The 25,488-nt window shown below is 41.2% G+C and overlaps 1 protein-coding gene across 1 annotated transcript in view; it reads left to right on the forward strand.

Moving 5' to 3' along the window:
- The window catches only part of Ywhae (tyrosine 3-monooxygenase/tryptophan 5-monooxygenase activation protein epsilon), a 41,236-nt gene extending 17,098 nt beyond the window's left edge, over window positions 1-24,138 (forward strand). The window contains exons 2-6 of the mRNA XM_048365485.1: window positions 5,373-5,572; window positions 11,606-11,712; window positions 12,802-13,008; window positions 15,232-15,368; window positions 22,880-24,138. Coding sequence (XP_048221442.1) covers window positions 5,373-5,572; window positions 11,606-11,712; window positions 12,802-13,008; window positions 15,232-15,368; window positions 22,880-22,932 — 704 coding nt within the window. The 3' untranslated portion in view covers window positions 22,933-24,138. The remainder of the gene's footprint in view (window positions 1-5,372; window positions 5,573-11,605; window positions 11,713-12,801; window positions 13,009-15,231; window positions 15,369-22,879) is intronic.
- Window positions 24,139-25,488: the final 1,350 nt, after the last annotated feature.

Genomic DNA, 25,488 nt, shown 5'->3' on the forward strand with positions numbered 1-25,488 from the left:
GACAATGTCCAAAAAGAAATGTACTGATTACCTGGCTTGGGTAACTGTAACCTCTCTGTATGTCACCTTTATAATAAGAAAAATATTAAATCAGCCCCCAAAGATGAGGGGCTGATTTTGTTGAGCTCCTAAAAAGCAAATAATGAGAAGTGGAATCATATGGCTCAAGTGGTAGAGTAACAGTCTTGGGCAGAAAAGCTAAGAGAGAATGTGAGGCTCCAAGTTCAGGTTTCAGTACCAGTACACAAAATGGAATAACTTATCAGTAATTTTAAAATTAAGTGATGGGTTGGGTGCAGGTAATACCTGTAATCCTAGCTACTCAGAAGGCTGAGATATGAGGATCATGGTTGGAAGCCAGCTAACCCAGCCAGGGCAGAAAAGTCCCCCTTATTTATCTCCAATTAACCACTCAAAAACCAGAAATGGAGCAATGGCTCAAAGTGGTAAGAGTCTTGAACAAAAGAGGCTCAGGGGTAGCACCCAAGTTGAGTCCAAAGCCCCACAGCCAGAAAAAAAAGGAGGTTGAAGCAATATGATTTTGAATTTGATGGAACAAACCCCCCCCCCCCCCCCATACACAGAAGCAAAAACCAACAAAACTACAAACCCCACAGTAGGGCGCTGAATGTGTGGCAGAGTACTTGCCTACTATGCAAGAGGCCTTGAGTTCAATCCTCAGCAATAAAGAAAAGATGGGGGGGCTTATACAAAAGAGGAGCGCTAGGAGAGGGATGGGAGTGATGGAGTGGGGAGGGACAGCAAGAGGTAAATAGGTATGAGAATGAATGAAAACACTGATAGGAATATAATTAGAAAACAATTTAGTATTACTTTCAAAATGTTACTGTATGACTCTGAAGGCCATACTCTTAGGCTAGGATATAACCATACATTTATATGAATGTTCACAACAGTATTTCATAATTATCACAAAGTGGAAGTACCCAAATGTCCTCACTAATTGGTGAACGGATAAATTGGCATGTTGTTCATGATCTTGTGGATGAAACTTGGAAGCTAGTCATCCAAAGGCCACACATACATTCCATTTATATTAAATATCCAGAATAGGCAAAAAGATTGGTTGTATTTGGGAATAAATGGGACATGATGCTAAAGGATCTGGGGATTTTCTTTTGGGAGTTATTGTTTTAGAATTGATTGTGATGGTTAGAGAATTATGTACCTTTATTAAGAGCAATGCATGTTTTAAATGGATGAACTGTTACGTATATAAATTGTATTGATAAAGCTTCCATTTAGGAAAACTGTGGTAAGTTTTGCAATTCCTGGGGCTTGAAGTCTGGCCTGGGTGCTGCTCCTGAGCTTTTGTGCTCAAGGCTAGTGCTAGTGCTCTTATCACCTGAGCTACCTGTGCTATTTTGGTAGTTAGTTGGAGCAGTTTTTGGTGCAGGTCCTGGGGCTTGAACTCTCAGGGCTTGAGTGCTGCCCCTGAGCTGTTTTGCCCAAGGCTAGCACTCTCATCACTTGAGCCACAGCTCCACTTCCGGCTATTTTTTTTTTTTTGAGAAGTTCATTGGAAAGCAAGGCTGCACTGGCTTGGAGGCTTGGAATCTCAGTGCTCAAATCTAAGTCTCCCGTGTAGGTAGGATTATAGGTGTTGAGTCTCTGGTGCTTGGCCTGTTTCTCTCTCTCTATCTCTCTCCCCCCCCCTCCTTCCTTCTCCCCCTCTCCCTTCCTCTCTTCTTCTCTCCCTCCTCCTCTCTCCCTCCCCCTCCCGCTCCCTTTCTTAAACTCTACTATTTGAGCCAGGTCTCCAGCCTACTTTTTTTTGCTAGTTAATTGCAAATGGAGTCTCAAGGACTTTTCAGACCTGGCTGGCTTCTAACTATGATCTTCTAGGTCTCAGCCTCTGGAGTAGCTGTGATTATAGCTGCTGCCCCCAGCTGAAGTGATTTCTAAAGAGTTTCTGTATTATAACATATAATATTACATACACTATTAATTTCTTGTACTTCTGGAGGGATGATTTTCTTTTTTGAAAAAATTCCCTGGGGTTGCACATCTGTAAGATGTGCATCCCATTAAGCAGTGTTTCATGAAGTCACTGTATACTTGTTAAGGTATTATGTATGCTAAGGGCACTGTTGAAATGCAAATTCTTGTACTGTCACATGAAATTACCAAGTAACAAAGATGGAGAGCCACTTGGTAGTAACAATGTTAAAGCCTTTTTTATTTGGTTTGGGTTGGTTTTTTGCCAGTCCTGGGGCTTGAACTCAGGGCCTGAGCACTGTCCCTGGCTTCTTTTTGCCCAAGGCACTCTACCACTTGAGCCACAGTGCCACTTCAGGCTTTTTCTAGATGCTTTTTTCTAGGTGCTGAGGAATCCAACCCAGGGCTAGGGCAAGCACTTTTACGACTAGGCCATATTCCCAGCCATTGAAGCCTTTTTTTTTTTTTTTGCCAGACCTGGGCCTCGAACTCAGGGCCTGAGCACTGTCCCTGGCTTCCATTTGCTCAAGTCTAGCACTCTGCCACTTGAGCCACAGCGCCACTTCTGGCCATTTTCTGTATATGTGGTGCTGGGGAATTGAACCCAGGGCCTCATGAATACGATCGTGGCAGGCACTCTAGCCACTAGGCCATATCCCCAGCCCCCACTGAAGCCTTTTTAAAAGCTTTTTTTTTTTTTGCCAGTCCTGGGGCTTGAGCATAGGGTCTGGGCCCTGTCCCGGAGCTTCTTTTGCTCAAGGATAGCACTCTACCACTTGAACCACAGTACCACTTCTGTATTATTTGAGTAGTTTATTGGAGATGGGAGTCCTAATGGACTTTCCTGCCCCTAATCTTCAGGTCTCAGCCCCCTGAATAGGTAGGATTATAAGTGAGCCACTGGGGCCTGGCTAAAAGCATATTTTCAATCCTATTCAGTTTTGTTTCGGGATATAGCCCAATTATTACCTAGCCCCCTTTAATTTCTCGCCACCTAGTGGTAACAGTAAGCCAGCAAAAGGCTTGCCAGTTAATGTTTGGTAGATTAGCATTCTAGAAGGATAGAGCAGCAATTCATGCTTGTGAGTAATATGTTTAGCTCTGAGGGAATCTTTCCTCCATGTCTTTAGTTAAGTATTGGGAATTGAAGACCTAGCCCCTATGCATATAGTCTAAAACCTGAGCTATACCCTGAGCTGACTTTGTGTTTTTGAGAAATGCAGTTTAATTTGTGTTAATTTGTTAAGGGAAATAAGAGACTTTTAACTTGAAAGATACCTACAAATTATAGTGTAATACTAGGCGTGGTTTGAAGTCTTCTTGATTTCATATATGATATATTCTCCCCCAACTCTGATACTGGGGATTGATTGAATCCAGAGCCTCAAAACATGCCAGGCAAGTGCTCTACCACTTATGCCAACCCCCCCCTTTTTTTTCCTACCAGTCCTGGCCTTGAACTCAAGGCCTGAGCACTGTCCCTGGCTTCCTTTTGCCCAAGGCTAGCACTCTGCCGCTTGAGCTACAGCACCACTTCTGGCCGTTTTCTATATATGTGGTGCTGAGGAATCGAACCTAGGGCTTCATGTATACGAGGCAAGCACTCTTGCCACTAGGCCATATTCCTAGTCCATGCCAACCCCTTTGTATTCTTACTAAGGTAGCATCTCCAGATTTGCTTTGGCTGGTCTCAAATGCTTCTACCTCCATCTTCTGAGTAGCTGTGATTACGGGTGTTCCACACCTGGCTTCATAAATACCTGGCTTTCTTATATTATTTTCTACTTTATTCCTCAATTTACGTTGTTAGGTCTAACTAGCTATGTTTTTTTTTTTTTTTTTTTGCCAGTCCTGGGCTTGGACTCAGGGCCTGAGTACTGTCCCTGGCTTCTTTTTGCTGAAGGACTCTGCCACTTGAGCCACAGCCACAACTTCTGGCCGTTTTCTGTATATGTGGTGCTGGGGAATTGAACCCAGGGCTTCATGTATACGAATGAGGCAAGCCCTCTTGCCACTAGGCCATATCCCCAGCCCCTAGCTATGTATTTTAGGCTCCTTCGAATTTGTAATTTTCCTGCCTCAACCTCCTGGGTTGAGTGCTGGGATTACAGGGTTTTGATGGTTTTGAATTCTTTTTAGTTTTTCTTCCTGTACTGAATATTAAACTCTTGAGGGTCTTATAGTCATTGGGCTTTTTCACTCAGGGCTGAAGTACTACCACTTGAGCCATAACAGTTCTCTCCCCCCCCACCCCCCAGTTGTAGATGAGTTTCTTGCCAAGGATCAGTGGTTCAAACCCTGTTATCCTAGCTACTCAGGAGGCTGAGATCTGAGGATTGAGGTTCAAAGCCAGCCCAGGAAGGAAAGTCTGTAGACTTTATCTCCCAATTAACCACCAAAAAGCCAGAAGTAGTAGACTGGCTCATGGTTGGAAGAGTGTTAGCTTTGAGTGCAAAAGCCCCAGGACCAGCACACAAAAAAAAGTTTCTTGGATTTATCTGGATGGCTTCAAACCTCATTTCTCAGATCTTGACCTCTTGAGTAGCCAGGATAGGTGTGAACCATTAGCACCTGGCTCAAGTTTTTTTTTTTTTTTTTTTTGGCCAGTCCTGGGCCCTGGACTCGGGGCCTGAGTACTGTCCCTGGCTTCCTTTTGCTCAAGGCTAGCACTCTGCCACTTGAGCCACAGCGCCACCTCTGGCCGTTTTCTGTATATGTGGTGCTGGGGAATCGAACCCAGGGCCTCATGTATACGAGGCAAGCTCTCTTGCCACTAGGCCATATCCCCAGCCCCCTCAAGTTATTTTTGTCAGTCAACTAAGGGCCTGGATGGACACTGTCTCTGAGATCTTTTTGATCAAGGCTAGCACTCTGCCACTTTGAGTCATCTCTACTTCTGATGTTTCTGGTGGTTAATTGGAGATGAGAGTTTCAACGAACTTTTCCCAGTCCGGCTTTGAACCGTAATCCTTAGATCTCAGCTTCCTTGAATAGCTAGGATGACAACTTTTTTTCCTGGAGTGGGGTGCTGGGGATTGAACTCAGGGCTCATGCACTGTATTGTGTAGTTACCTTTTTTTTTTTTTTGCCAGTCTTGGATCTTGAACTTGGGGCCTGAGCACTGTCCCTGGCTTCTTTTTGCTCAAGGCCAGCACACTACTACTTGAACCACAGTGCCACTTCTGGCTTTTTCTATATATGTGGTGCTGAGGAATTGAACCTAGGGCTTCATGTATGTGAGGCAAGCAAGCATTCTACAACTAGGCTGTATTTCCAGCCCCCAGACACAATTTTTGTTAAATTTTAATACATTGTTTTTTTGTGTTAGCTTAAGAGGAAAAAAGAGTACTGTGAAAGGGATATGCTAACAAAACTTAAAATTTGTGCAATCTGATTTTCTCTTTCTCACATAGAAATGGTGGAATCAATGAAGAAAGTAGCAGGAATGGATGTGGAGCTGACAGTTGAAGAAAGAAATCTCCTATCTGTTGCGTATAAAAATGTGATTGGAGCTAGAAGAGCCTCCTGGAGAATAATTAGCAGCATCGAACAGAAAGAAGAAAACAAAGGAGGAGAAAACAAACTAAAAATGATTCAGGAATATCGGCAAATGGTGAGGGTTTGTGTGTCAGTTTCTGTTTATTCTTCCTTTTTAAAACAATTTTAACAGGCTTGGTCTATTTTCATACATTCATAAAGTATGCCAACCGTGTGTGTGTGCTGTCTCTGACCTCTTTTACTCAAGGCTACATTTGAGCTATAGCTCTATTGCTGGCATTTTGTGGTTAGTTGGAGATAAGAGTCTCAAGGAGTTTTCCTGCCCTGGCTGGTGCTAGCTTTTAACTGATCCCCAGATCTCAGCTTTCACTTAGAATTACAGGTGCGAGCCACTGGCACCTGACTTTCTGTGTATTTTTATTTTTGTTTTTGTTTGTTTTTTTGCCAGCTTGGACTCAAGCCTGAGCACTGTCCCTGGCTTCTTTTTTGCTCAAGGCTAGCACTCTGCCTCTTGAGCCACAGCGCCACTTCTGGCCATTTTCTGTATATGTGCTGCTGGGGAATCGAACCCAGGGCCTCATGTATACGAGGCAGGCACTCTTGCCACTAGGCCATATCCCCAGCCTCTCTATGTATTTTTAAAGGAAGACCATTAGATCATTGATGCTGCCCTGTGTGTGTGTGTGTGCATGTGTGCATGCCTACGTCTGTATGTGCATGCAAGTACATGCATGTACCAGTACTAGGGTTTGAATTCAAGGCTTTTATGCCGTTTCTTAGCTTTTTTCCCCCCCTCAATGATGATGTTCTACCACTTGGGTCACACTTTCACTTCCTGGAATTTCTTGTCTAGGTTGGCTTTTAACTTTGATCCTTAGATCTCACCCTCCTAAGTAGTGAGGATTAGAGGCATGAGCCACTGGCTTGCAGCTTTCTTACTGCTTCTTAAATATCCATGTTGATTGTCTGTGTATGTGTGTGTTGGTTGTAGGGCTTGAACTTGTGGCCTGGGCACTTTTCCCTGAGCTCTTTTTTTGCTCAAGGCTAGCTATTCTACCAGTTTGAGCCATAAAGCTACTTCTCATTTTCAGTGGTTAATTGGAGTCTTATGGCCTTTCTGCCTGATCTGGCTTTGAACCTCAATCCTCTTAGAGCCTCCTGAGTGGCTAGGATTACAGGTGCGAGCCACCAGTGCCTGACTACATGTTGATATTAATTTATAGCTTTGATAGTTTTTGTGCTGGTACTGGAGCTTGACTCAAGGCCTCACACTTCAGTTTAGCTTTTTTCTTGCATGGCTGCTGTCACTTGAGCCATGCCTCCAGTTCCGGGTTCCCTCCCTCCCTCCTTCCTTCCTCCTTCCTCCTGTTACGGGGCTTGAACTCTTGGCCTGGGCCCGGTCCCTGAGCTCTTCAGCTCAAGGTTACCATTCTACCATTTGAGCCACAGTGCCATTTCTGATTTTCTGGTGGTTAGAGATAAGTCTCCAAGACTTTCCTGCTCAAGCTGGCTTGGAATTGTGATCCTCAGATCTCAGCCTCCTGAGTAGCTAGGATTATAGGCCCAGCTCCATTCCTTTTCCACTGAAAGCTCTCCCTCCCTCCCTGCTAGGCATCAAACTCGGGTCTTGTGCATGCTAGGTAAGGGCTGAGAGTATCAAAATGTCCCTTTTGATTTGTATTGGAAATTATTAACTTAGCTGTGCGTCAATGGCTTATGCTTGTATTCCTAGCTACTTAGGAGGCTGAGACCTTACTATCACACTTTGAAGCCAACCTGGGCAGAAAAGTCCCCATGCGACTCTTAGCTCCAATTACCCATTCGAAAACTGAAAGCAGGTGACCCTATGGTTCAAAATGGTAGAGCACTAGCCTTGAGCACAGCGCCCAAGCCCAGAGTTCAAGCCCCATTGGCAAAAAACAAAAATAAAAACCCCCCAAAACCCCAAACTGATCAACTTTTAAAGCAAAGAGGTTTACTTCTTATTTTGGCTTATGGTTTTCAGAGGTTTCTGTTCATAGTAGGGTAGGTTCCAATGGTGGACCTTGTATGTGGTAGTGACAGCAAAGCCAGTTGCATTGTTAGCTGGGGAGCAAAGACGAGAAATAGGGGCATTAATTTAAGCCATCATAATATTATCATTTTTAGTACAGAAATCAATCACTTTTATTTTACAGGTGGTGGTAGTTAACTGAATATGTCCTAATTCTTTTGAGTGTCTGAATTATGTCTCAGGCCTATAATTGTAAGTAAGTTGGCCTTAGATGTTGGATATTTTAGGTCACTGTCTAGTACTCACCTGGACTAGAAATAACAGAATTTCCGGACTGAAGCAAATAATTTATTATGCTAGAAACTGCAGACATTGGTATTCCATTTAGTTTTTGTTTTGTAGTACTAAGGATTAGTCCCAAAGCTTTGCCTCTGCTAGGCAAGCACACTGTGCCCCTGATATATGTCCCTAGTGCAGGAATTCAATTTTGATCACTGCACAACCAAGTCAAACAAGTTTAATTATTGCCCCTATGTTAGTAACTGTAAAATACTCCATACCTGCCATTCACGTTTGGGTTAATCTAGTAAATATTTGTACGTCTCTTGTGTGCCACACAATTTGTTAGGTATTTTCGATCAAGAGATGAGTTGATTTACTGTCCTATGGAAGCTTGTTCTGACTTATTTATTTTTTCAAGAGTTATGGGGCTTAAATTGTCTCAGCCTCTTTGTGGGCTCTACCACTTGGGCCATACACAGCACCCACTTCTGGGTTTTTGAGTGGTTATTTGGATATATGAATCTCAGGGGGACTTTTCTGCCCTGGCTAGCTTCAAACTGTGACCCTCAGATCTCGGCCGTCTGAGTAGCTAGGATTACAGGCATGAACATTGCTGCCTGGCTAATTGCTGTTTTTGAAACAGAATAGAAAATAATAGGGTTTCCATCAATGTAAGGGCTAAGAATTGTTGTATGAACTTATTTCAGGACAAGATTGGCGATTATATATAGCTCAGAGTTTTTACCTAGCACTGCTAGGCTCTTGGTTTGACCTCTAGCACTGCAAAAAATAAGTTCTAAAATGGAGGTCTTCTTAGTAGTTAGGTGACAAAAATTCAAGGTCTATAGAAAGAAAGAAAGTTGGGATAGGTAGTATGACCCTTAGATATATTAGAACAAGGACTATAGGCTAGCAATAGATTAGTTTGATGTAAAGGATGAGGAAAATGAGAAAGGTAGGGGTACTGAAGGAGCTAGACGCTAGGATTTGGATTAAGCAGGAAAGGGAAGTGGGAAGTAAGGATTGTAATTGATGAACAGAAAAGATGAAATTGGGAAGTGGTGCTGTGGCTCAAGAGGTAGAGTGTTATCCTTGAGTACAAAGAAGCTCAAGGACAATGCGTAGGCCCTAAGTTCAAGCCCCACAACCATTAGAAAAAAAATATATAGGCATTAATTTATGTGGCTTAGTGGTAGAGTGCTTGCCTAGCATGTTTGAAGCCCTGGATTTGATTCCTCAGTACCCACACACAGAAAAAGCTCGAAGTGGCTCTGTGGCTTTGTAGCCTTGAGGAAAAGAAGCTCAGGGCCAGTGCCCAGGCCCTGAGTTCAAGTCCTAGGACTGGCCCCCCCCAAAAAAAATGAAATCAAGAATTTGAGGTCTTGGAGGTGGGGATATGGCCTAGTGGCAAGAGTGCTTGCCTCGTATACATGAGGCCCTGGGTTCGATTCCCCAGCACCACATATACAGAAAACGGCCAGAAGTGGCGCTGTGGCTCAAGTGGCAGAGTGCTAGCCTTGAGCAAGAAGAAGCCAGGGACAGTGCTCAGGCCCAGAGTCCAAGCCCCAGGACTGGCTAAAAAAAAGAATTTGAGGTCTTGATATGCTTCTAAACATAATCATTAGTGAATAGGACTAGAAAATGAAGCTGTAAACCAAGAGTGGAATGTTGGAGTTTAAGATTTCTGAGATAAGACAGTAGTTGGGGGTATTGACATGTGAAGGTCATAGAGCTGTTTGGATTGAATAGAGCATGATTTGATAATGTCCTTGTCTAACATCAGGTATTGAAAAAATAGCTGTATGTACTTAGTGAATGAGGGTGATGGGCATGGAGATGAATTGTTGACAAGTTGAGATGAGCTTTTTCAGGAAGAGGAATTTGGAATAATGAGAGGCAAGAGTCTAATAAGAGTTTATAAATTGTCTATTCTTGAAAACTTACCAGGATTTTAGAATAGAACTAGTTTTGCTTAGAAGTATAAGCCTATAAAGGAGAGTTCATTCTCCCCCCTTTCATTTGGCACTACAGATCGAACTCCTCAGTATGTACAAGCTTGCTACGCAGGCCCTCTGCCTATCACTCCAGCCATATGCCCTTTTTGTGTTGGTTACTTTGAGAGAGAGTCTTGGTTTTTATCCTTGCTAGTCTGGGATGTAATCCTATTTTCCCACGTCACTGGGGTTGACAGGCACACCACTGGTAGAGATGGGAGTCTCAAAAACATTTTTTTGCCTTAAACTGGCCAAAAACTTGAGTCTCCCAGGGTCTGCATTCCAAGGATACCTAGATCTTTATAATTGAAGATTGAATTGTATAGATCCAACATAGTCTTTGTGAGTTAATAGAAAGTGGAGGGCAAGATGACTGTGGTTAGACATGCCTTAGCATTTTAGAAATTATAAACTAATAAGTGAGGTGAATGCCTAACTGGTTGTAGGTACTTAGTTTAGGAATATAAGTACCAGAGAAAAATACCTGGGTCTGAATTTTGGTTCTGTTTTTCACATCCTGCCTGAGTTGATGTCTTCCTCTTTACAGTACTGAGATTTGAACTCAGGGCCTTGGTAAGCAACCATTCTACTACTTGAACCATGGCCTTGGCCTTATTTTATCCAATAGAGGTCTTGTATTTCTGCCAGGACCAGCACCGACTGTGATCCTTTGATTTATGCCACCTATACCCATGAGCTGGGTAGACAGGTGAACAACGTCACACCCAGCTTTATTGTTTGATTGGGGATTTCAGTTACTTAGGTTGGCCTCAACCCTTCTTGATCTTCACCTTCCCGTACCTGGAATTGTAGGTGTTGGGACATTATGCCTGACCCCTTTTTGTGGTACTGAGAATTGAACCCAGGGTCTTGGATGGTAGGAAAGTGCCCTACCATTGCACCCACATCCCTAGCCCCACTCTCCTGGGTTCCCCCCCCCCTTTTTTTTTGGTTGTTGTGGGGCTTGGACTAGGCATGGGCACAGTCACTGAGTTTTTTTGCTCAAAGCTAGTGCTATACCACTTGGCATCACAGCTCCACTTCCTGGTTTTTGGTGGTTAAATGGAGATGATAGTCTCACTGTGACTTTTCTGCCGAGACTGGCTTCAGACCATAATCCTAAAGTCTCACTCTACCCAGTAGGGAGGATTACAGGTGTAAGCCACCAGTGCCCAGCTGAATTTTATTTATTTATTTATTTATTTGCTTGCTTGCTTGCTTGCTTGCCTGCCTGCCTGCCAGCCCTGGGGCTTGGGGCTTGGGACTTGGGGTCTGAGCACTCTCCCTGGCTTCTTTTTTTTGCTCAAAGCTAGCATTCTACCTCTTGAGCCACAGTGCGACTTCTGGCTTTTCTCGATATATGTGGTGCTGAGGAATCAAACCCAGGGCTTCATGTGTGCGAGGCAAGCACTTTATCACTAGGCCATATTCTCAGCCCTGTTTTTTTTTTTTTTTTCTTCCTCTTTATGGTACTGGGGTTTGAACTCAGAGCCTTGAGCTTTGGCAGATGTTCTGTTTCTTGAAACACACACAGACAGTGCTCAAGTTCTGTATCTTACTCTGTTTTCCTATTTAAGTGGTGACAATAGCTTTTTCATAATAAGTTTATTCATAGAAGCTGCATGTAGTAAGAAGCAATTAGCATTTAGTGTTACTGAAGTATGATTGTGCATCCAGTATGCGTGCATGTTTTAAGGAGGGAAAGATACTTTCTACAATCTCAATACATACAGCTTTTCTCTGCTTTTATGTCAAGGTGGAAGGAGGTTTGTAGAAAGATGTGTGTTCTTAGTACTATATTCTTAAAATCAGGAGTTAGGTAGACTGTGTAATACTTTGTACAATTTCTAGACCTAAAGATTCTTTTTTTCCCCCCCAGGTTGAGACTGAACTAAAGTTAATCTGTTGTGACATTCTGGATGTACTGGACAAACACCTCATTCCAGCAGCTAACACTGGCGAGTCCAAGGTTTTCTATTATAAAATGTAGGTTCTATACTAGAAGGGAAAAAATGTAAGAGTAAAGTTTGGCCTTTGCCAATGACATTTTAAATGTAGGTTTTCAACTTTTATTTAAGATAGTTTTTTTGTTGTTGTTGTTTTTTGTTGTTGTTGGTTCCAGGCTTGAAATCAGTGTCTCATATTCTTCTTGCTTGGCTTGTTTGCTCATGATAGGCTCTCTACCACTTGAGCCACTTTTATCTAGTTAACTGGTGATCAAGTCTGGTGGGCAAGGACTTTTCTGCCTCAGCTTGCTTTGAATTGCAGTCCTCTGATATCAGCCTCTTGAATATCTAGGATCACGGGTATGAGCCACTGGCTCCTGGCTAATAAAGTTATTTGAGTGGTCAGACTACTGTTAAAAAAAGTGTTAACTCTGGTTTTTGTTAGCTGCATTGCTCTGATTATAGCTATACATTTTGCAGTGCAATTTTGATTGATTGCCAGTTGATTGCCAGTTTCGGTTGCCAGTTGGGACTCAGGTCCCTGAGCACTGTCCCTGGCTTCTTTTTGCTCAAGGCTAGCACTACCTCTTGAGCTACTTCTGGCTTTTTCTGTTTATGTTGGAATTGAACCCAGGGCTTCATGCATGCTAGGCAAGCACTCTACCGTTAAGCGACATTCCCAGCCCCAACTTTTACTTTTTATAGAGTAATATTGAGGACTGGGGCTGTAGTTCAGTGGTAGAGTACATACTTGAGGCCCTGGGTAAAATCTTGAGCACTGTTAAGTAAATAGAGTAATAAACCCAGAAAGTTTTGATTTTATTTTCAGTAAACTTGTGTCATTTGGAATCACTTGTTTCTTAGTTTCATTCTGTCAGTTAGTGTCTGTTTTGTGTGGGTTTTTTTCTGTAGTTAATTTGTCTGGGCCTTTGCTATATTGATTAATATATAATATCTTAGGCAAAAAGGAATAGTCAAGCTGATCATGTCTGAGAGTTTTAAATTTTATTAAAATATGCTTTAATTTTAAATATTTTTATCACATTTTACATGAAATAGCACAATTTTACATTTGTTTTCCTTTCAAAGCATTGTTCTTAATTCCACTTTTGTTTTTCTTTTGTTGTAGGAAAGGGGACTACCACAGGTATCTGGCTGAATTTGCCACAGGAAATGACAGGAAGGAGGCTGCGGAAAACAGCCTAGTGGCTTATAAAGCTGCTAGTGATATTGCAATGACAGAACTTCCACCAACGCATCCAATTCGTTTAGGTCTTGCTCTCAACTTTTCCGTATTCTACTATGAAATTCTTAATTCTCCTGACAGGGCCTGCAGGTATGTCACGGATGAAAGCAAAAGGACCCCTTTCCCCCCTTTTTTGGAGACAGTTTAGGCTGGGCTTGAACCTCCTGATCCTTCTGCTGAGATAACAAGTGTCTACAACTATACCTGGTAGAGAAAAAGCATTCAGTGGGAAGTAAGGATTCTTCTAGAGGAACTGATTGCCTCTTATTTTTCTGTCTTTGTTTTTTTTTTTTTTTTGTTTTTTTTGGCCAGTCCTGGGCCTTGAACTCAGGGACTGAGCACTGTCCCTGGCTTCTTTTTGCTCAAGGCTAGCACTCTGCCACTTGAGCCACAGTGCCCCTTCTGGCCATTTTCTATATATGTGGTGCTGGGGAATCGAACCCAGGGCTTCATGTACAAGGCAAGCGCTCTTGCCACTAGGCCATATTCCCAGCCCTTCTGTCTGTCTTTGAAGGCTGGTCTCATAAGATTTTTTTGTTAACTTTAGTGAAAATACTTTGGATAATACAAGGACAGACTTATTTGAATACACTGTCATAATTTACATTGATGGGAAAGCTTCTGTTCTTGTTAAATTGAGAAGAATCTAAGCTGAGCGTCGGTGGTTCACACTGTAATCTTAACTACTCAGAAGGCTGAGATCTAAAGATCACACAGTTCAAAGACAGCTAGGGCAGGATAGTCTCTGAGACTCATCTCTCCCTCTCTTGTTCTTTTTTTTTTTTTTTTTTTTTTTTTTGCCAGTCCTGGGGCTTAGACTTGGGGCCTAAGCACTGTCCCTGGCTTTTTTTTTTTTTTTGCTCAGCCACAGTGCCACTTCTGGCTTTTTTGGTTTATGTGGTGCTGAGGAATCCAACTTGGGGCTTTATGTGTGCAAGCCATATTCCCAGCTCCTACAGGCATACAACAGTTTCATAGTGATCATACCCTTTTTGTGATTTGTTTAAAATATTTTAAGTTCACCAATGTCACATATTATCCCCCCCTCCCCAGTCTTGGGGATTGAACTCAGGGCCTGGGCTCTGTCTACCACTTGACCCAGAGTGCCACTTCTAGCCTTTTCTGTGTATGTGGGCACTGAAGAATCGAACTTCATGCAGGCTAGGCAAGCACTCTACTACAAAGGCACATTCCCAGCCCCCATATATACCCTTTTTTTTTTTTTTTTTTGGGCCAGTCCTGGGCCTTGGATTCAGGGCCTGAGCACTGTCCCTGGCTTCTTCCCGCTCAAGGCTAGCACTCCGCCACTTGATCCACAGCGCCGCTTCTGGCCGTTTTCTGTATATGTGGTGCTGGGGAATCGAACCTAGGGCCTCGTGTATCCATATATACCCTTTTTAATTAATGCTACAGGGGTTTGAATTCAGGGCCTCCCACTCTTTCAGTCACCACTGCTAGTTGAGCCATACTTCTCATTTAGCTTTTTTGCTGGTTAGAGATACACAGTCTTTTGTAATTTTCTGTCCCTCCTGGCTTCAATCCATGATTTTGAGATCTGAGCCTTAGGAGTTTATGGGATTACAGTGTTAAGCCACCACCAGTGTTCTGGGTTTTTCTCACATTTTTACTTCAGCTTATTCCTATATTTTTTCATATTATAGATACAAATTTGACATGAATACAATTTTCCTTTTATACTAATACTAGGGATCACACCAAGGACCTTATGTATACTAGACAAGCACTTATATCCAGCCTGGGAATGTTTGTATATATAAACTTTCACCTTTTGGGGGAGAAGATTTGCCAAACTGGAGTTGGAACTCAGGACCTGGCCTTTTGTTAGTTAATTAGAGATGATAAGTCTCATGGGCTTTTCTAATCAATTCCAGTCTTGAACCTCTAGCCTCCAGGTTTCAGCTTCCGGAGTAGGTACGTATATGAGTTACTAGCAAGCCAGCCCCGGCAGGAGTGTCCGTGAGACTTGTCTCCAATGCTGTTAAGTGGAGCTTCTTGGCGGGGGGTGGGAATGGGGGTTGGAGGGTTTATTGTTAATTAGAGATCAAATTGGTTCAAGTGGTAGAGTGCTACTCTTAGTTCAAAAGCAGTACAGTGCCCATGCTCAGATTTCAAGCCTCCATACTGACACACAAAATCCTAAAACCTTTTCCAGCTTTATTTTCATCAGCCATATCTTTTTCTATCATTGTTATTATTGCTCATGGTAATAACTAAAAAAGACCATTAGCTAACTTTTAAAGTTTATAATGACTAACGTTTTAGGTTTTTAAGTTCTTGTAATGTTTGTTTCAGGTTGGCAAAAGCAGCTTTTGATGATGCAATTGCAGAACTGGATACTCTGAGTGAAGAAAGCTATAAGGACTCTACACTTATCATGCAGTTGTTACGTGATAATCTGACACTATGGACTTCAGACATGCAGGGGGACGGTAAGCAAACTTCCTGAAGTTACATAGGTCTTTTAGTTCCTAGGTTATTTTAGAAATGGCTTTGTATTTCTGTAAACTATAGTTTTCACTCAGAGCCTATCTGCTAATGAACTATTTAAAGTTTATTTACTGTCTTCACGAAAAATGAAACCAGTGAACTATGGTGTTTGATGTTGTTAAGTGAAAGACCTGTTTGAAGAAAGGACTTTTATTTTTACAGTGTGAGGGATTGAACCCAGGCCTCATACTTCTAGGCAAGCACTTCAGTTAGACTCCCTAGTCCTTGGAAAAGGGAAAGAAGCCTTTTGCTAGTATTCATAGTTTTAAAGTTCATTTTTCAATTTATTTACTTTTGTTGGTCCTGGGGCTTAAACTTAGGGCCGGGTGCTGTCCCTGAGCTTTTTTGCTCAAGGCTAGCATTCTATCACTGAACCATAGTTCTACTTAGAGTTTTCTGGTGATTAATTGGAGATAAGAGTCTCATAGATTTTTCTGCCTGGGCTGGCATTTTTAACTGTGATCCTTATATCTCAGGCTCCTCAGTAGCTTACAGGTGTGAGCCACTGGTGCCAGCTGGCTTTGAATTTATATAATGTTTGTTAATTGACTTCCTTCACACTATGGTTTGAAGGCTCAAGATAAATATGGGAGAAAGCAGTTTATCTTTTTCAGATATAGTGGGTACAGGCAGCCCCACTGAGGCTAACATAGTTACTTAGGGGCTAGGCACTGGTGGTTCATATCTGTAATCCTAGCAGTTAGCAGCTCAGGAGGCTGAGATCTGAAGATGAAGGTTCAAAGTCATCCCAGGCAGGAAAGTCTTGGAGATTTTTTTGGAGTGGGGATGGAGGTGGTCATTCGTGGGGTTTGAACTTGGGGCCTGGGCACTGTCATTGAACTCTTTTTACTCAAGGCTAATGCTCTACCACTTTGAGCCACATAGCACCACTTCTGGTTTTCTGGTGGTTAATTGGAGATAAGAGTCTCATAAACTTTTCTGCTGCTTTAAAACACGGTGCTCAGATCTCAGCCTTCTGAGTAGCTAAGATTAAAGGCATTAGCCACTGGTGCCTAGCTATGAGCCTTTTATCTCCAGAAAACTGGAAAGTAGTGCTGTGTCTCAAAGTGGGTAGAGCACCAGCCTTGTACAAAAGAGCTCAGAGCACACAGGCTCAGAGTTTAAGCCCCACAGCCAACAAAAACAAAAGTTATTTAGGAAATATCTTCATTGTGGAAATCTAGAAGGGAGCTTACTTTCTCTTTGGATTATGTAGAGAAGTAAAATGTTTACATCCTTAGGTCTATATTTAAGAGGGTCTGATGTGCCTGTTCTTAAGGTTTTAGTTTCTAATAGAGTATTTTACAAAATTTAATTTGTGATTTGGTGTGTGAGTGTTTTCAGTGTGTATAAATGGTAACTTCAAATTTAAAATTCCAAATTTGTCATATTTGATTTATTTTGAAGATCCCCCCCCTCCCAATCTTGGAAAAGTTTTTTCACCTTCTCCCCCCCCCCCCCTTTTTGGTACTGCAGATAGAATCCAGGGCCTCGTGCTACATGCCATATACATGCTTTACCTAGTGACACCCTCATCCCCAAAGATCTTTTTTTTCTGTGTAGATGGCAGTGTAATGTTACCATTCACTATGAGATAATGTAGTTGCTGGTGATGGATTGGAAATTAAGTTTGTTATTGTTACTAGTTTGAGCTGATATTTCTCTGAGGGTTATCCAAACTGAAGCAAATGTTGTATTCCTTAAGAGTAACTTTAAAAGTACCTCTGGAATTGTCTATCAGTCATGTGTGTTCCTAGTTTCTTCCTTAAAGATGAGTCAGATTTCTGGTTATGGAACTAACATGAGAATTAGGTAGCTAAGCTTTTAAAACTCACTAGCTCTGTCAAGTAAATACAATGTATTACTGTAGATCAGTATTGTCATGATTTGTGACCTACTTACAACATTGCTAGAAGGAACTACAGAATGCATTTCCAAATAACACTTTTTAAAGACTAGCCCTTGGAATGCAAAACCAGTTTACCATATATCTGAGCAAATAACTTAGAGTTCTTCTAGTTTTAAATTAGATTATATTTTAGTCAAGAAAGGCTAAACAACTGTGCACTCTTCACAGCTGGATGGTTTGAGAACACTAGTATCTCTGCCTCTATTAGTGGGTAAAAAGCATGTACAGAGTGTGGTAAATGGTGTAGATCACTGCTCTTTCCTAAACAGTTCTAAAGTGGGGACATTTTAAGGGTGAAGAAAATAAAGTTTACCTGGAGTAAAATACTTTTCTACATGTGCCATGTACTCTTCTACATACTTTTCTACCAGTGCCAGTGACTCATTGCAATCTCATCCTAGCTACTCAGGGGGCTAAGATCTGAGGGTTACTGTTCAAAGCCAGTCCCATGCAGGAAAGTCTGTGAGACTTTTTCTAGTTAACCATGAAAAGGCCCGAAGTAGCCAGTTGCTGGTAGCTCTGGTAGCTCACACCTATAGACTTAGCTACTGAAGATGCTGAAAGCTGAGTGCAATTCAAAGCCAACTTGGGCAGGAAAAGTTGTTTGTTTTTTTTTGTGTGTGTGTGTCTGTGTTTTTTTCCCCATTTCTGTTTCTTTTTGGTCAGTTTTGGAGCCTGAACTCAGGGTCTGGGCACTGTCCCTAAGCCTCCTTTTCCCTCAATACTAGCTCTCTACCACTTGAGCCACAGCGACACTTCCAGTCTTGAGTTGTTAATTGGAGGTAAGAGTCTCACAGGGACTTCTGCCTGAGCTGGGTACATACCACGATCCTCAGATCTCAGCTTCCTGAGTAGCTAGGATTACAGATGAGAGCCACCGCCCCAGCTGGAAAGCCTTTTTTAAAATGAAATTCTTATCTCCAATTAACCACAAAAAGTGAGAAATGGGGCTGGGATAAACAGAAAAGGCTAGAAGTGGTGCTGTGGTGCAAGTGGTAGAGCACTAGCCTTGATCATAAAGAGGCTTAGGGACAGAGCCTAGGCCTTGAGAGTTCAAGCCCCAGGACCAGCACACACACAAAAAAAATGAGAAATGGAGCTATGGCTCTAGAAAGACCTCAGGGATAGTGCCTAGGCTCTGAGTTGAAGCCCCAGTACTGGCAGCCTCCAAAGACAAGCATAAACCACAAAAAGCCCCTAGTGGAGCTGTGTCTCCTGTGATAGTGCTAGTTTTTAGTGGAAAAAAAAAAAAGTCAGTAAAGTACCTAGGGTCCTGAAGTACCATACCAGCACAAAAGGGAATTAAAAGTAAATTTAGCGCATCTGAAGCCAGTTTTTAAGTATATTAAATCTAATAGAAGTAAAGTTTATATGTATTTTAAATTAGTGCAGTGCCAGCCTTGAGAAACAAAGGTCAGGGTCAGCACTTAGGCCCTGAGTTTTTAAGCCCCAGAACTGACACATACACAAAAATGTATTTGTTACATAGTTTTATAAAATGGCTCATCTTTAAACTACATGCATGTATAAATGAATGCAAACGTACATATGGTGCCCATCCTTGTGCTAGAACTTAGTGCCTTGATATGATGATCTCTTGGCCTTTTCACTCAGCTGATGCTGTACCACTTAAACCCTACCTACAGTTGTGGGCTTTTGCTGATTGGGGATAAGACAAATGTTGTCAGCTTTGAACTTCAATCCTCAAGTAGGCCTCCTGAATTCAGTTTAGGATTATAGGCGTAGCCACCTTGACCTGGCTTAAACTACTTCATACAAAGGTGTTTTCTTGGGCTGGGGATATGGCCTAGTGGCAAGAGTGCTTGCCTCGTATACATGAGGCCCTGGGTTCGATTCCCCAGCACCACATATACAGAAAATGGCCAGAAGTGGCGCTGTGGCTCAAGTGGCAGAGTGCAAAAAGAAGCCAGGGACAGTGCTCAGGCCCTGAGTTCAAGGCCCAGGACTGGTAAAAAAAAAAAAAAAGAAAGAAAAACAAAGGTTTTTTTTTTTTTTTTTTCCTGATTCTGGAACACATTTTTGTTGTTAGGTTTTAGTTATTTTAGTGTAACAGGGTTAAAGTAGAAATACAAAAAGAGAAACGTTTTCCTTCTCATCTCACAGGAAATACGAATAAAAGGCTCTCAGTTTTGTTTCTAGATAAATCTAGTTGCTTCAGTACTTAAGTCTTAAGAGTAATGTTGGTTAAGAGACTAAACTTTAATTTAGTAAATTTATTTAGGTTTTTCTTTTTTTCCCCCGCCAGTCCTAGGGCTTGAGCTCAAGGCACTGTCCTTGAGCTTCCTTTGCTCCAAGGCCTCTTAACACTTGAGTCACAGCTCCACTTCTGGCCTTTTCTATTTGTTTTGTTTTTTTTAAACTTTTATTTTATTTTATTTATTTATTTGGTTGGTTGGTTTTTTGGCCAGTCCTGGGCCTTGAACTCAGGGACTGAGCACTGTCCCTGGCTTCTTTTTGCTCAAGGCTAGCGCTCTACCACTTGAGCCACAGCACCACTTATGGCTTTTCCTATTTATGTGGTGCTGAGGAATCGAACCCAGGGCTTCATGCATGCTAGGCAAGCACTCTTACCGGGAAGCCACATTCTCAGCCCTCTATTTTTAGTTTTTTTTTTCCTTTTAATGCAATAAAGAAGTGTGATAGCTTTGTGAAAAGATTGATAACATTCTAGTAAAATTAACTGAAACTTGCCTGAACTTAAAATTGTTATGAATACTTGGATAGTCATTATTCACTTGTTTTACTGAAAATCTGGTACTACATTTTCCTTTAAATTGTGGTAGATTCAGTGCTAACTATGAAAGAACTGCGGTTATAGAATTCAGTTTTTTAGAATGTTATTTGCACTTAGGTAAGTGTTACTTAGATCTTTTTAAATTTTCCTACAAAAAATAGGGTCAGCATTTTCTAAGGGAATATGGAGGATTGTATGTGGTTTACCTACACACTTATATGTTGAAAACAAAATATCTGTCCCAGTGTGTTTCTTTTGAGGGGTCTGTACTTTTTTAAGTATGTTTGGGTCCTTTTCTCTAACCAGTAAGTGGACTCTCATACATAAGGCCATAGAAGAAATGTATGTGCTCTCTGCCTATTCTTCACCAAAATCTAGAAATAGTGGGTAAAGAAATACTTAGAGATACCTTTTTTTTCCCTTTCCTGTGTATGGTTGCAGTTTAAAAGACCAAAATCTGGCCAGGTGCTATTTATTCATGCCTGAGATGTGAGGATCATGGGTCAAAGCTATCACTGTCAGGAAAGTCCATGAGACCCTTACCTCCAATTAACTATACTAAAAAAGTCAGATGTGTGGAGTTGTGGCTTATGTGGTAGAGGGCTAACTTTGTGCACAAAAGCTCAGAGTTCCAGAGGCCTTGTTCAAGTTTGTTTTTTTTTGTTTTTTTTTTTTTTTTTTTTTTTGCCCAGTCCTGGGGCTTGAACTCATGGCCTGAGCACTGTCCCTGGCTTCTTTTTGCTAAGGGTAGCACTCTATCCCTTGAGCCACAGCGCCATCTCTGGCTGTTATATGTGGTGCTGAGGAATCAAACCCAGGGCTTTCATGTATACGAGGATTTACCACTAGGCCATATCCTCAGCCCTGTTCAAGTTTCTTGACTGCACACACACAAAGAAAAACCTTAACTTCCCTGGATCATTGATGTTTTCTTTTGTCCTGCTCTGTTGATATTTCTGGTAATGTTGCTTTGATATGATTGTTCTCCCTCCCTTTCTCCTTGCAATAGATTCCTAAAGGAAAATCCAACTCTTCCTTTCCTAAAATCTACTTTGTAAGTCATTATCATGGCACAGTGAATTTTGCTTTTAGTTTTGGTTCTTAACTAATTATGCCTGCACATTATCATCCTGTCGCTTACAAAACTGCCTGTTCTACACCAAGGTGCTACAGACTTTCTAAGACATCGATAGCCTGCTACTCTGCTTTTGTCTATTCTGGTGTGACTTGTATGAAGATATATTTATATGATTTTCATGCCAAAGTTACTTGGAACTTTTGCTACATCTAATGGTTGCTTATGAGTGAATTGGAGTGTATTGTAGTGCTATATGATTCTGGTAGTGTATTCCTGTTAAAAATGTTTTGAGTGAATGATGTGTTCTCAGTCTGAATATATTACTGTTCTTTGGGGGAACACTTGGTGTCTTTCTTTCCTTTTCCTTCGTAAATGGTTGTTTTTGTTTTTGCATGTCTCTGTATTGTAAGTTAGAAATGAATGCTTTAACTTTCTAAGAATCACATATTAATCTAAATGTATGTGTCACAGAAGTAATTTTGAAGCTGTCTTTATTAATCCTTAATGCTATGAATGACAACATCTGATTATAACACCAAGATGCTTAGGATTGCTGAAAAGCTGGCCTCAGTGTTTTGTTTGTAGGAAGCCAGTCTTAGTGTTGGCCATCCTAATTGAACAGGCATTATGAATGAATTGTATAGGTTGCCATCTGAATTGCTTTTATGGTTGTTGGGCTTATTTTTTTTTCTTAACTTTATTTAGATAGCACTTACTGTGTATGCATATTGTTTTTATGCTGTGCTGGGATGGAACCCAGGGCCTGCATGCTGAATACACACACTGCCTCTGATCTATATTCCCAGCTCTGGTTAATTGATTTACTTTGATTCAAACTAGTGACTACAAGAAATTTTCAGTATAGTGGTGAAAGTACAAGAAAGAATGTGATTTTTACCTGTTTTACTCTTTTTTTTTTTAGCAAAGGCCTTTCTTTGCATGCTTCATTTTGGCTGATTTTTGATTAATGCTTATTAACAGGTAGAAGACCCTCCAGAGACTGGCTTTTTTGTTGCATGTCCTAGTGCGGGGTTGAAATTCCCTAGGCTAATTAATTACCTTGTTATGTTCAAAGAGAAAAAAAGAGTTAGCTTGAGAAAACTGGTCCAAATGCTCTTCTTTAATAACCTCAATGGTCTGGTTTACTTTCAGCAGGCAGTTTACATTCTGAAACGAGCAATCTGGTTAGAGTTTGATAAATGATAGTCCAAAAAACAAAATTTTAAATGCTCATTTCCAACAGCAGAATACATAGAACCTCCTGTGGAGCATTTTGCTACTCAGTTCCTTTTTATTGGAGCATTTCTGATAATGAGCTAGTAAGTAAATTAGATTGTGTTCAAACCAATCAGAAACTTGGTTCTTGAGGAGGTTATTGAAAAAGGTATCTGATCCAGGATCTACATGAAAGCTTGAAAATCATTTTAAGAATATGGTTACCGTGGCTGTGAACTTTAAAGAGCTTATTTAGCTTAAACATCATTGACTTCATGCATCAATTTTTGGTTTTTGACTTGATATTTATCAGGATTGTGATCAGCAGCTCTTCTTGATTTAAGCATCTCAGATGTCAAGGATGATTGAAGTCCTTTGCCTGTCTATATTTAATAGCAATTTAGCCAAAAGAAGAAACCTTCGTGCTTTTGGAACATCTTTATGACTACTCTTACTTAATAGCCAAGTCTGATGGAATTTTGTCTTTTCCTTATAGGTGAAGAGCAGAATAAGGAAGCGCTGCAGGATGTGGAAGATGAAAATCAGTGAGACAGAAAAGCCAACAAGAGAAACCATCTCTGACTACCCCAGTCCTCCCCACCCCTTCCCTTGGAAAGTCCCCATTGTCACTGAGAACCACAAAATCTGACTTTCACATTTGGTCTCAGAATTTAGGTTCCTGCCCTGTTGGTTGTTTTTTTTTTTTTTTTTTTTAAACAGTTTTCAAAAGTTCTTAAAGGCAAGAGTGAATTTCTGTGGATTTTACTGGTCCCAGCTTTTAGGTTCTTTAAGACACTAACAGGACTGTGTAGAGGCTTTTTCAGCATTACTGTATTGTCTCCATGCCAGATGTGGCAAGATCATTAGAAATGGAAATTACATTTGAAAGCCATTAGACTCCTAGGTGATGCATCTTAAAAAAGAGATTGATCACACTAAAGAGGCATATGTGAATCATTTTTCCTTTTTCTAATTGTTTAAATCAAATTTTATACCAATGTTTAAATTTAATTGGGTGTTAACTTGAAGTGGTTAAAGATTGTTTGGGGGGGAGTTTGTTGCAATGGTTTTGCTGTAAAAAGTTTCAAACTCCGCTGAAGTGTTGGCTGAAAAGTGAGTGCTGGTAACAGTTCACCAATCCGTGGCTGCTCATTCTTGCCTACTTTTTCTCTCCCTCCGAAGCAGGTTAGCATTGAAGGTGATATGGAGAAGCCTGCATGCGTGTTCAGTTCTTTGTTTCTTCTCCTTCCCTCTCCCCTGCCATCCCTTCTTCCTTCCTCCTCCCCTTCCTTCTTCTCTCCCTCTCCTTCGCTCGCTCAACCTCTTTTGTTCAGTATGTGTAACTTGAAGCTAATTTGTACTACTGGATATCTGACTGGAGCCACAGATACAGAATCTGTATTGTTCTTACTGAAACACAGCATGGAATTAACATTAAACTTAAATAAAACAAACCTAAATGAAAAATGCCAAATACATTGCGCCTCCATCCTTTATACTTCTAAAATAAAATCTCTGGCCCAAACATATATTGACAGTATTATGTTTGTCTGAATGTGAAAAGATATAATATACCCCGTTCCAAAAATCATTTATGTTTCCCAAAGATGTATATTTTGCAAAAACAAAAACGTTGCTTGTAATCTGGTTGTGAAGAATACTGAGTAATATAAGTCAGTCTTTGACATGTCCTGTTTTCCAAGCCACTTAACACAGTATTTATGTTAATCATTAAAGTATAACATGTGTATTTAACACAGGTGTAACTATGAATCATTTTCTACCATTGGAGTTTTGGGTAGAACCAGTTAGGCCGAATTCTTGGGCTGAAGTGAAATGGTATACTCCCAGAAAATATTGAAGTCCATTCCCAGTGTTCTTTCTTACCAGAAACTTAAGTGTGAGCTAGGAATATGGCCTAGTGGCAAGACTGCTTGCCTCATACACATGAAGCCCTGGGTTTGATTCATCAGCAACACATGTATACAAAAAGGCCAGAAGTGCCGCTGTGGCTCAAGTGGCAGAGTGCTAGCCTTGAGCAAAAAGAAGCCAGGGACAGTGCTCAGGCCCTGAGTCTAAGCCCCAAGACTGGCCAAAACAAAACAAAACAAAAAACCAACAAATGCAGAAACTTACATGTGAGTAGTTTTCTTCCAGAGGTAGATGATATGTAACCATGTGGATACTTAATTTGTCTCATGTATTGATTTTATGTTAACACAGTTGTACACCTTAAGTTTGCAGTGCCAGTTTACTTTTGGACAAGTTCTTTCCAGCTGTTATAAAAGTTTGCTGCAGTAAATACTCTTACTTGTGATTTCTGTTTATTTGTATTTTGTGTCTGTAAGGTTACAGATATTGCATGTCAGAAAATTTTTCCTCCCTGGGAATCGGAAGGAAACACATTATTCAGTTGGTAAGTGCTTCTTCCCCACATTTGACTTTTTTTTTTTTTCCCCTCCTTGGCCAGTCCTGGGGCTTGAACTCAGGGCCTGAGAGTTGTCCCTGGCTTCCTTTTGTTCAAGCCTAGCATTCTACCACCTTAGCCACGGCGCCACTCCTGTTTATGTGGTGCTGAGGAATTGAACCCAGGGCTTCATGCTTGCTAGGCAGGCACTCTACTGCCAAGCCACATTCCCAGCCCCTTGATTTTTTTTTTTTTAATGACATGGACAAAAGTATAGTCATGGTTTGAGATCTTAGTAGCCCAGCAAAGACGTGGAAGATTCAACGTGTGAGTGGTATTGTAGGTTTTATCTTCGGTTACATAAGCCATTTGAAGAATCATGTTTTTGAAAATTGTCTTCGTAAAATAGTTGGAGACGGCTGTATATAAAAAGGTTTTCAGGTTGACTTCCCTGTATGACAATTTAAGGCCAGAATTGAAGAGATTGATATATTTATGTATTAAGGCTTGTACTCTTGGGCCTTGGCCACGATCCCTTAGTTCTCTCAAGGCTGGTGCTTTACCACTTGAGCCAGTTCCACTTCTGCCTTTTGGTGGTTGCTTGGAGATGTCTCAGATTCATGTGCCCAGGCTGGCTTCAAACGTGGATCCTTAGTTTCTCAGAGTAGCTAGGATCAGAAGTGTGAGCCATCAGCATG

Source organism: Perognathus longimembris, chromosome 17 (genome assembly GCF_023159225.1).
Source record: "Perognathus longimembris pacificus isolate PPM17 chromosome 17, ASM2315922v1, whole genome shotgun sequence".
NCBI lineage: Eukaryota > Metazoa > Chordata > Mammalia > Rodentia > Heteromyidae > Perognathus > Perognathus longimembris.